The sequence below is a fragment of the Mirounga leonina genome, unplaced genomic scaffold, assembly GCF_011800145.1.
Source record: "Mirounga leonina isolate KUSES-001 unplaced genomic scaffold, KU_Mleo_1.0 Mir_115, whole genome shotgun sequence".
Classification (NCBI taxonomy): Eukaryota; Metazoa; Chordata; class Mammalia; order Carnivora; family Phocidae; genus Mirounga; species Mirounga leonina.
In genome coordinates, this window is record NW_023270268.1 from 75781871 (window position 1) to 75794493 (window position 12623).

Here is a 12623-nt window from a genome sequence, read left to right on the forward strand (position 1 = left end):
AACATTATCACAACTCCTGCTTTACTGGTAGGGTACTGTTACTATATTTAAATTAGGAGGAGAGCAAAGGTAATAGGACCACTGTTTCTTTGAAGCAGGTTTGGTCAGGTGGAAGGAGGAGCTGCTTTTGAGCCTGAAGCCTGACTGTCCTATCTGTAAAAAGGATGAAGTACAGGTCTCTCCCGGCTGTTGTGAGGATAAAATAAGATACACAGAAGGCCTCGTGCAGCCCCCTAGCACAGGAACTGCTTCCTAAGTATTAGTTACCTTCCTTCCCCATCTTCAGAGTCAGAATTCCACAGAACATCCAATACCTTACTCCAGACTATCCTAACTTAAAGAAATGAAATGTGTGGGGAGTTGGAAATAATCTTTTCACCTATTATTTTTTGATAGTGCCTTCCTCCCTTCCACCACCACCATATACATAGGACAGTACACAAAACTTAAAGGAAACAAGAGGATAAATGCAGGGAAAGTTTACAATTAAGGGAAAATGAACTGCACTTCACATGCTTAGTTATTTAGTATATGTTTTTGAGTGATTGTATCATTAATGAATCTGAAAACTTCATGGATACTATCCTACTAATACTCATTCCATCCCCACAAGAGAGGCCAAAGGCCATACTCTGTACAGAAAGTGAAGCAGAGAGACACCAAATCTAATGTCTCTCAAAGACCTGGCAGCCACCAGGAAAAGAAACCAAAACACAGTCCTGACCTCCAGCAATGGGTTGGTTAAAACCCAGGAAGAACCCACCCAAGTGATTCCTTGAGCTAGACTTTCCTTTACCACAAGGCTGATAGTCTTGACCAGAGAGCTACAGCTCACTGCCTAATGTGTGGTGCAAGATGTCGAGAGATACGTCTTTCTTGGCAGTGTTCTATTTCATAGCACAAGGAATGCAACCACTGAAAAAAGCAACAAACTCCAACCCCACTTCTGTCTATGGGCGAGCATGGTGTTAGGAGGAGGTAATGCTGCTGGTAATGTTTAAATTGTCTCTGTTTGTTTCTAATTATTTCTGCTTCTAAAAAAACTGTAACAAAGTACAGATAACTCAGATTGATGTAAGAATAAGACTGCAAAGGATCATTCACAAACAAATCTATTTTCATATACTTCCATCACTCTTGAAAGGCACCCTTTGAGCCTTACAACACTTTTGACTGACTTCTTTAATTTATTTATTTTATTTTATTTTTTTTTAAAGATTTTATTTATTTATTTGACAGAGAAGGAGAGAGAGAGCACACAAGCAGAGGCAGAGAGAGAGGGAGAAGCAGACTCCCCACCGAGCAGGGAGCCTGATGTGGGACTCGATCCCAGGACCCTGGGATCATGACCTGAGCCGAAGGCAGACGCTTAACGACTGAGCCACCCAGGCGCCCGACTTCTTTAATTTAAAAAATAGAAAAAAAAAGTCTCAGCATGCTGGACTGAGGATCAGAAGACCTGGGCTCTAGCCACAGCTTTATTTAATAGCCATGTGGCCTTGGGCAAATTATTAAATCTCTCTGAAACTAAGTTTCCTCATCAGAAAAAAGGGGAGGAAATTACTTGTCCTATCTTCTTCACATAATTATTATTTGGAGTAAATGAAATAATGTGTTGAAGAGACTGAGACATCAATACTATATGAATATACGATGCAGGCACATAAAAATACATATATCTCCCCGAGAGAATGCTATGAGCATTATTTACACATCAACACATGGAATCATGAAACAACCTTTCTGATCACATTCAAAACAAAAATTAAAAATCCAAGCTTCCCCCCTAAGGCAAATTCTCACACACTGGCACATATTAATTATATCATAATGAGAAAAGCTGAAATGGTCCCATACATATTTTCCTGGTCATTAGGTACAACATTTCTTATGATACAGGTAAATATCAGAAAGTCTAAAATATGCATTCGAACTCTTAATTTTCTTTTTTTTTTTTTTTAAGATTTTTAAAAATTTATTTGACAGAGAGAGACACAGCAAGAGAGGGAACACAAGCAGGGGGAATGGGAGAGGGAGAAGCAGGCTTCCCGCTGAGCAGGGAGCCCGATGCGGGGCTCGATCCCAGCACCCCGGGATCATGACCTGAGCCGAAGGCAGACACTTAACGACTGAGCCACCCAGGCGCCCCTCTTAATTTTCATTTATGGGACTCATTAAAACAGCTATTTTATGAAATATTCTTGATAGTAAACAGAATGGGAAAATTCTAAGTAATATTCACATTTTAAGAATAAAGTACAGAATAGATAAATAACAAAGAAATCTGGGAATAAATGAACAAAATGTATCTCAAAAATGCAAGCCTATTACATAGTGAGAAAGAGAGGCTTGGAAGGAGACATATATCTATTCAATGATGGACACTGGGTTAGCTTTCAGATTTGATTGCCTGCTATTAGTGCAAAAGCATCCATTTTTTCTGGTCTACTTAATCTTTACCTCAATATGCCGTCAAACTCTAAACCAAATTAAAGAAACAATTATCATATCCTCCCTTGTCTTTGGAAGCCAAAGCAACAGAATTTCAATTTTTCTATAAAGGAAAATAATTTTTCTTCTCTATTTTATGGAAAGACCAAAGTACATGATCAAAACAGGAAAGAAAAACCTTAAAAATAATGCTCTGAGCACTCTGCAATTTTGCTGCCGAAAATAGAACCCATACAGTCCATGCCACCAAATGAAAATTACAAGTTTGTAAGCATGAAGTCAAATTATAAAGTAAAAGATTTTTAAAAATATTTTAATGATGATAAATGGGAGGAAAACCTGTTATCTTTACCGGTAGGTGTTCGTTGTTTATTTGCTATTACATTTTCTTCAACGATAGTGTTCTGAATGACTACCCAAACTGACTGGACTTGAATTTCAGTGTAAAAAGGATAAACCTTGACTAATAAATTACTTGGGCATGTTTTGTTAAACAGAACTATGCCATCCTTCAAATTAAGAAGTTAATCATAACTTTTGAGAGATAATGCTTTTGACTAAAAGTTTTAGAAAACTGGTTTAAAAAACTGGCTTAGCCAAGCCACGCCACTCTCTTCTTCAACACCAAAAAGAACGTGAAGACACTTTGGTGGCATGTAAGTGGAATTTTTAAAAGTATATTTTGAAACTTTTTTTAAGAGTCTCCAAAGAAACCAGTTCAATATTTATGCTTCTAATGAAATTGATTCTGTCAGAGTACTTCTGTTGTGCAAAATAATATACTGTCTTCCACAGTATAGAATTTCTAAATGAAAATGCATATTCAGATTTTGAATTTTCTAACATTTATAAAAATGGCTTATACATCATCAGAGCCTTCACAGAATCACTGAGCTAACTCTATTAGTGAGAGAGGATATCCAAGCAAGAGGAAGGAGAGTACAGTGAGCGTTACATCGTCCTCCCAGCAGCACACTCGGTGCAGAAGCCACCACAGGTGCTGGAGCCCTGGCTTCCAAAAGGTTAACCACCTACAAGAGTTATGTATCACTCAAAGCAAATACTGATTCCCTTTGTCACAAGGTTCAAACATCCAGCAATTTTCATTTGCCTTGTCAGATTCTAAACTCCAGAGCAAATGTTGCTCAATTAAAGATTTCCTCCACTTCCCTCTTGATACCATCTGTCTGAACGTACTGTCCCCCACAAAGCACACATGCACACAGACACCCATGTGCACACACCCCACTGAATCACAGAGATGACACACTTAGCTCAAATAATATCCTCTCACAACTCTGACCAATTGCTCATCTACTTTTGAGAATTTCATTAGAAGACTTGGAAGAGTGATTCAGCAATAGACAGCAAATATTTAGAAAGTTGAGAAGTATCAGATATGTGTAAAAAGTTCCTGTAGAAATCTGATTTTCATTGTTTTGACTTTTAGTAAGTGTGCCCAATTACTATCCTTTTATGCACTTTCAACCTCATTTACATCCCCCCAGCTGAAAAACTGGAGCAACTTCCATTAAAAAAAAAAAAATCTACTCAAAATAGTTAAATGTAAAATTTGACATGCAATTAGTTCTAAATCATCCAATGTCCTTTAAAAAATTCTTCTTAAAGAAAATACATTATTTCACCATGTGTAAAAGGTATTGTACAAATACTACTAATCTTCTCTCATCTTTATGTAGTCTCAGGTTAAAATAGTAAAAAACAAAACTCTGAGACCATCCCTTACTGGTCATCTTATATCCAGCCATAATTACACGGAAACATTATTTTAAAAAACACCATTTGACAAATGTATTAAACATCACCAAACCTCCTTTTAAAATTAATGGTCAGATGCAGCCATTTAATACTTTTATAAATTGCTACAATACAAATTTAAAACCGAGATAAATTTGACAAATTGGAAAATCAAGCAGCACATAAAAAGTATTTTGATTTGTAGCTTTCAATGTTTTTTAATATTTAGCTAAATAACATAAAAACACCAAATGACCAGTCTTGTAATATTTGTAAGCTAGAACTTTAAACCTACATTATCACCTGAATTATCAACTAATATTTTTCTTTGTTGCTTCTATTATCTCTTAAAGGTCGCAAAAATGTGTAATTCTTTATGGCATTGCCTAGAACCATATGAAAAAATTTTTGTTTTAAAAATGGGAAACTAAACATCCAACTCAAAGTCAAATCATAAGTTACCTTAGAGTTTGACATGTATTTTATATTAATATATGTTATATCCACACATGGAATCTATCTAATTAAATTCAGGAATTAATTTTTAATTCAACAAATTCTTTAAATAGAAGGCTATCATATGATTTTAACATAAAGTCTTTTCTGTTGCTACAAAATTAAAAATTGATGCAGCAAAAGCCTTTGTTGCAGGGAGGGCTTGAGGTTGGGTGATTTTTTTTTTTTCCTTTTTGGTATTTAATTCAACTATGCACAATGTAGTACATACAAGCAAAATACAATTGAGATACTGTTTTCTTTAACATTCCTATAGGAGACCGAATTCATTTGCATTGGAGAGAACACAATTACTGATTTTTAACTCATGAAAGACAAATTCATAGCTTTTTCCTACACTACCTCATAGTATTCACACCATCTCAGTGAAAGCATGTCTAGCACCACTTGGTTACTTCCTAGCAGTGGGCAGAAATTGCATTTTTCAAAGTTTTGTTTCTCACAGAATCATTCAACTTTAGTTACAAAGCACATTCAGGTTAGCGTATGTCTTAGCTCAAAACAATTTATGTGATGTGTGCGCACGAGTGTATGTGTGTAGATACATATGCAGATATATGTATATATTTTTAAACTAAACTCTCCTCAACATCAAAAATGAAATTTCTGTCAAGAAGTTTCCACAACTTTTAGCAGAATTTTAAAGTCACTACCAAGTTCTTCCTCTTTAAGGAATCTTTGATTTATATATACTACCAACAAATATGAATAGAGAAAAACAATCCAAAGATTTTTATTCAACAAAGCCTGAAATCAACTTAGAAAGTAAGAAAAATAGATGGTTTGTCTATGGTTTGCATTACAATACTTTGTATCTAGTAAGAATGAAACACATATGGCAAAAAGGAAAAAGTTTTCTGCTTCTGATGACCCTGAGAAAGTAATGGTTATCTAGGCTGTCTACTATAATAGCACATGTAAAATGATGCTAGAATGATATATAACAAAAGACCCAATTGGTAAGCAAATGGCATGCCAATAATTTCATGACTTAAGATAAAAACATCTCCTCCCAAAGTATCATTAGCTTAAAAAAATCTATTTGGAATGTAGATACTAAAACTGATTCTTGAAAACAGAAAGAAATCAGAACAATATAAAGAAAATGAGCACTCAATTGTTAAATGATTTTTTAAGTAAGCAAGCAATGAGGATGAATTGTTTTCTTCACATTTTCACTTCAACTAACACAAAAACCACATATAGAACTGACTTAACGCTGACAAATTTACTTCTAACTTGTTAAATTTCATGGAAATGCAACAAAGGAACACCAAAATAGTCACCATATAACATAAAAGCTTTGGTTTCAAATGTCACAGTACCCTGCTTTTTGAAAGCCAGCACCGTGGTAGTGCCCTGTACATGAGAACATACAGCTGCTTCATCCCAGGGGTCTGAGCTCAGTACACAACGCCAGTCATTAGCCATCTCTCCCTTAGCCTGCAGTACAAGCAACTAATTCCTGCATTTTAAACCAATAAAGGAAAGGGAAAAAAAGAGTAAAACCATCCAATCAGAAATGATGCAACCCTCTACAGCAGCAGCTTATGCATACATTTGGTATGTCAGACGTCTTCAGTGTAGTGAATCATACAGAGCGCATTTTAATCTACCTCCTAGGTATTTCATATCGCCCACATGTTCAAAGAAATTATGTACTAATAGGGCTGTATAAGTCCTAGTATGCTCTTTATTTAATTAATACTAAAAATTGGGGACATGCTTTTAATTCTGAACTCTTACATAAACACAACAAAATTACTTAAATGACACTCTGGCTAACAGCAAATAACCTCTTCATTTCGAAAGAAAAAGTTTAGAAGAAGTTTATTTGTGAGAAGTCTTAGGAGAGGTTAATAACTTTAGATAAATTAGTATTTCCCTTACATTGCAACATGAAATAATGTACTTTGCAACATGAAATGAGACACCAACTAAACAAAGTTAAAATTCTAGTGATTTTTATTAATTATAACCCCAAAAAGGACTCAAAACAGCTAGACAGCCAATAGAATTAGGCATTTATAGAATAATAGCCCATCAAATGTTTTAGGTGGTTCTTTCAAGTTTTGCTCAATATAGTTATCAAATTTTCAAGTGTTGTAGGATGAGTAATTTAAATTCACAGTAAGTACTTAATATATCAGAAAGTTTCAACTTGGATTTCTCAGGCAAAAAAAAACTTTATAGAAAAGTATATAAATTAAAATACTTAACTGAAAAACCAGTTACACACTACATCTGTTCCTAGAGAGAAGAACTAGCTTAGTATTACACATGAAACTGCAAATCATAACTTTTGCCTTTTTAAAAAGGCATTATTTTTGTGATATGTCACAGAATCATTTGCAAACAAAAGATACTCTGTCGCTTAGTTAAAATAAAAGTATCTGAAAATGCGCCCACAATTTTAAAACCTCTTTAACAAAACATCTAAGTATTTATAAAATTAGTACGTTTGTTTTAAAATCTATTCAATTCTGGTAAAAATCAAGTAAGCGGTTACAATGTTGAGTATCACAAATTGTAAAGGTGGTAGATCAAAGACTTCACTTAGAGTTTTCAATCCAGCTACTTAATGACTAATGGTGAAGAAATGTATGTGAATGGGATATAAACTAAGTTAGGACACATGGGAGAAAAAAAAAAATCTAGAATGAGTAATAAAGGGCCCCAATTTAAAGTCCACAAAAAACTTTAAACAAAGATGTTCTCCCTCATTCTCTCCTCATAGATACTTCTCACTTAGGCAAATCACTGTGGAGAAATCCAACTTCCACAAAACTCTTTACTCCTTCATTAACAACAGTGCACTTAAATATAACTATAGATTTCACAAAGATACTTATTTAGCCTCAAACATATCTTAAAAGCAACAACAACAACAAAACGCTCAGAAGCAATAGTCAGTAGTCTCAGTGACTAAAAAAGTCTGGCTTTTTTAACTGCCAGCCAATCCAAACAACTTATTTCTTTAGAGTGCTGTGCAAAATATTGACCCCTTACTGAATTATTTTATTATTCAACGTTAAGCTATCTAAAAAAGAAAACTAATTAATCGCGAAGTTTAGTTCAGCAATTTAGCTGACAAAGTAAATATTTACTCTTAACATCTCACAGGAAGTCTTGACAAGCATTTGTTGCCACTGTGCTGGGGGTAGGGGTGGGAGTGGGGGGTGGGAGGCAAGTTTTGATAAACAAGTTTAACGGTCCCAGCGAATTTCACACAGCTAGGGTTCGCCACCCCTCACCCCCAATAAGGCACCAGATATTTTCCAAGTACAGTAAACACCTTATATAATGAAAGTAAAAAAATGTAACTTTCTAAACTATGTTATCTCCACTTAACAAAACAAACAAAAGCCTTTTTTAAAAACTATAAAAGCACACTTTAAAAAACTGAATGTATTTCTGTATTTATACGTAAGCCCTATCACAAAGTAACTAAGCAAAATATATTTACCTGAGCTTTTTAGAGACTGAGTAATCAACTTCCATGATTTTCCCATGCAATTCCACTTTACCTTTAAAACAGAAATTAAAGCACTCAGAACCTTCCTTAGATCAAACCGGCGGGGGTCTAGGAGGGGCACGCACAGAACTCCACGCTCGGGCTCCGCCTTCGGGCGCCCTCAAGGGGTCTCCTACCCCGCTCGAGCTGGGCAAACTTGGTTCCCAGTGGGAAGCAAGGTGGGCGCCCCGAGTCTTGGGACGAGGTGGGAAGGGCGCGAGCCCGGATCCGACCCCAGGTATAGCTGTGGGTGGCATTACCGGAAAAACAAATTTAATAAAGAGCGGCGCCAATTTGAAAGGATGAGCTCATTTGAAACTCAAGCTGCAGGGCTGGCGCGGCCCCGCTCCTCTCCCGGCCCCCACCTCTCCATTCCGCTAACCCGGGCCCCGAAGGCTCCGCTGCGCTCCCCTCCCTGCCCTCTCCACCCGGTGGCCCCGAGAAGACGCACTGAAGCCCCCCACCCCCCTACCACCACCACCCCGGGGCCGCTTCTGCGAGAGCCCAGTCCCGGCCGGCTCCTGGGTGTCACCTTGGCCTTACTGCCGCCCCGCCCCCACCCCGCGCGCCAGTGGGGAAGGGGCTCCCGCCGGGCCGGGGTTCGGGGGGCGCAGGCTCCCGCCCCGGGGGCGAGCGCGGCTCCGAGCGGTGCGTGTGCGAGAGGGAGAGTTGGTGAGTGCGCGCGCGCGCGAGTGTGTGTGTGTCGCTCTCCGTCTCCCGTCTGGGCTCCAGCGCTCTCGCGGGCCCCCCGGTCGCCTCTTTCCCGGTTCTCAGCCCGGGCCCCCACCGAGTTGAGACAGGGCACCTCGTAAAAAGGTGCTTCTGGCCGAGCGGGAGGCGGGGGGACAGGCGGCGGAAAGCCCCCAGCCCCGAGTTCTTCTCAATAAAATCGGACAAAAAATTCAGAGAAAAATAGGAGCGCTTGAGAGACGAGCGAGAGGGGACTGAGGCTCGGGAGAGGACCGAGAGAGAGGTGCCGTCGTGCAGGGGCTGGGGTTGGGGGAGCCCCGAAACCTCGGAGGGGATCATCAGGGTGGCGCCGAGGGGGTGCCGAAAGTGGGGGACCGCGGGGCGAGGTGGGGAGGGGGCTTGAAAGGAGAGTGCGGCTCAGGGGACGCCACAGGGCGAGAGGTCCCGGGCACGAGGCACGGAAAAGGGTAAGGTCCGGTCAAGGGAGAAGGAGATGCAGGATTTGGAGGGGGTCCCCTGACAAAGGGGGTGACGGGAAGGTCAGGGAAGAGAGGGGACGGGGGCTCTCAGGATGGGGGTGGGGAAACTCTGGAGAGCAGCTCAGGGAGCCAGGGGGAGGAAGGGTGCCCCCAGAGAGCGAGTGAGCCCTGGGCACCCTCGGAGCGGCACGGGGGTCGCCCCAGGGCTGCGGCTGGGAGGGCAGGGGGGTAGTCCGGAGCGGTGGGGGGAGGGGAGCGGGCCGTCCCGGGAGCGGGCCGGCGGCGAGAGTTGAGGGTCTGGTGCGTGGAAGTGAGCGTGCGGGCGCGGGAGCCCCCGCCGGGCGCCGCCCGCAGGGCTCGGCCTCCCTCCGGGCGCCGTCCCGGCCTGAGCTGGGCGAGGCGGGGGGAGGGGGCAGCGGCGACTGCTTACCCGAGAGGGTCTCGATGGCGCGGATGGCCCAGTTCTGGTCGGGGTAGTCCACGAAGGCGTAGCCGGACTTGAGCAGGACCTGTCCCGCCAGGGGCAGCTTCCTGTCCCCGAAGAGCTGCCGGAGGTCGTCGGCGGTGACGGCGGGGCTCAGGTTCCCGATGTAAAGCTTGTTCATCATCCGTCTCTTCCCCGAGAGCCCGCGGCTCCCCCGGCCCGGTACCCGGCGCTCCTCGCCTCCTCCGCTGCCCTCGTCTCTCCTCCTCCTCCTCCGCCCCCCCTCCCCGCCCTCCGCCCGCCCGCCACCCACCCCCACCCTCAGCCTGGCTCCCCCCACCGCGGCCGGCCCGGCCCGCCCGGGGGCAGAGGCGGAGGCGGGGACTCGGCGCGGCTGCCTCCTCGGGGCAGAGTCCCGGGCCGGGCGGCGGCGCGCGGACAAAGCGCTCTCTCTGCCTCCCTCTCTCTCTCTCTCCTCTCTCTCTCTCTCTCAAGGCGGTGGCGGGAGGAGGAGCAGCGGCGGGCGGCGGCAGCGCACCCCGCGTGTGTCTGTGTGAGAGTTTGTACGGGCGTGTGCGCAGCCGAGAGTGAGCGAGCGAGCGCCCCCTCCCCGCCCCGCGCCGCCGAGCCCCTCGCCCCCCGCACGGCTACCCGGGCTTCTGCCTCCCGCCGGGCGGGCGGAAGCGGGTCGCGGCCCGGGGCTGCGGCCCCCGGGCGCCAGAAGCCCGGGCGGGCGCGGCGCGGAGGCCAGGCGTGCGGCGGGGCGGGGAAGGCGCGCCCCGGGCGCGGGTGGGAGTGCGCGAGGGGGCGCGGGGGAGCGGCCGCGAGCCGCAGGCGTGGGAGGGAGAGGGGCCGTGGGAGAGCGTGGAGAGGGGTGTGCGTAAGGTGGACCGGATGTGAGAGTGCGGCTGCTAGGGCCCGCGGGAAGGTGTGCCTCGGAGGTGAGAGGCGAGGGCAGGCTGGGAGGCAACTTTGGCGGCGAGTTGGCCGCGTCTGGCGCTCTGCGCGGTCCCGGGCGGAGCGCTCCCTCGGAGACCCGCTCCCCGTCCGGCTCTCCGGGGCGACCGGGCGGCGCGTGTGGTCGAGGGCTCGCGGATGGGAGTCGGGACGCCTGGGGCCCGGGACTGGTCGGGCCCTCGCGGACTGTGCACCCTGGGGAAGTTGCCGCCGGCCTTGGGCCTCAGTTTCCCGGCCCGCTGGGGGGAGACGGAAGGCCAGAGTGAAGTCCAGTCCCCTCCGCCCGCACCCCGTGCGCCCGGAACCCCGCGGCGGGCGGCAGCCTGACGTTGGCAGCTGCTCTCTATTCTGGGAAGTGCCGAGGGCTTCCCGAGCGGCCGCTGCGAAGCCAGGTGGCGGGTGGGGAGGCCAGCGGGGAGGGGGCAGGGGCTGCGGCCGGGAGGACGGACGCTCACTGCTGGGCTGCGAGGCCGGGGTGGTGGGAGGCGAGGGTGGCTGGAAGCGGAGGCGCTCGGGCTGTGTAGGAGTTCCCCGAGCATTGGGAAGGGCCCGGGGAGGAAAGAGGTCCTTCCAAGCGGAGGAAACAACGTGACCGACGGAAGAGGCAGGGTTGGGATGATAGCAGCCCGAGCCGAGGGGCTAGGGAAGGAGCCAGAAGGGCTGGAGGCTGTTGGGAGTTCCGGGGCCCGGCTGGAAGTCTGGTGGTTAGAGCCTGGTCCCAGCCAGGAAATGAAATTTTACAGGGAAGAAAAAAAAAAAAAAATTGGCAGGATTCAGAGGTGAAGAAGGGGCAGAAGAAGATTCCAAGATCTGGACTTCTGGGGGCCTTAGTGGAGGTGATGGTTTGATCAGAGGAGTAAGAGTTCTTGAGGACGTTGGGGGTCTCTTGGTGAAGATGGAACAGGTTCAGATCGCCTGGCTGGGTCGTGAAGGACTGTCTTTCCTAAGCGTTCCTGTTGACAAAGAGGGTGGAGGGAGAGCGGCTTGTTTTAAAAAAAAAAAAAAAAAATTAAAAAAATGCATGTTTCCAGGCCCCTTTGCAGACAATCTGTGAGCCTGGATTTTGTATTTTCCTTACGTGCTCGCAGGTGATTCTTGTTTGGGACGCACTGGCAGGTGGAAAGCCTATAGGCTTAGGACTCAGGCCTTCCTCCTTTCTGTCCCCAGCTGTGTGGCTTAGAATGTTCCTGCATCTGTGAGCCTAAGTTTCTTCAGTTAAAAAAAAAAAAAAAAAGGATAAAACAACTAATCCTTGCAGGGCTGTTGTGAAGTCTCTATGAAGGAGAACTGAGTAGTGTGTTGAGACACAGTGGTCACACACATAATGCTTTTCTTAGGAACTAATGAGCTTCTAAATACTTTCTTTTGGAGAGGGAGATCTCCTTAAATTAATTAGTTGTCCAGAGGAAAAATAATGTATACCTACATATTGCAGTTATTTGAATTCTGGCTGTGGTCTCAAATATTCACATATTTCCTCTCTCTAAAAAAGGATTGGATTGCACTGTTCCTGGAGTTGGGGATGGACTTTGCCATTATTTCCCAAACTAATAGATAAACTAGGTATGGATGCTTCCCTATCAAAATGTACTGGAGAATCACAAATGAAAACTACTGTGTGTATATAAGCCTCAGCAGACCCAGGGGTAATGATATTCAGATTGTTTACACAAATACCCCTAATTAGCATAGTCACCTTTGTATTATAGGACAGCATTTGCTCATTTTATTTCCGATAATTCAGATTTGCACCTTCTAAAAGAGAAATGAGAGTGGCAGGGGTACTTGGTCTCATTCTTCTCTGAAAGGTTAGTAAAGCTATTTTTTGTTGTGT

General features: G+C 44.8%; 1 protein-coding gene across 4 annotated transcripts in view; it reads right to left on the bottom strand.

Moving 5' to 3' along the window:
- The window catches only part of IGF2BP2 (insulin like growth factor 2 mRNA binding protein 2), a 158045-nt gene extending 147937 nt beyond the window's left edge, over nt 1-10108 (bottom strand). For all 4 annotated transcript variants that reach the window (XM_034999760.1, XM_034999758.1, XM_034999761.1 and 1 more), the window contains exons 1-2: nt 9839-10108; nt 8192-8252 (exon numbers count right to left, since the gene is read on the bottom strand). In XM_034999760.1, coding sequence (XP_034855651.1) covers nt 8192-8252; nt 9839-10016 — 239 coding nt within the window. In that variant the 5' untranslated portion in view covers nt 10017-10108. The remainder of the gene's footprint in view (nt 1-8191; nt 8253-9838) is intronic.
- Between the last annotated feature and the right edge of the window lie 2515 nt (nt 10109-12623).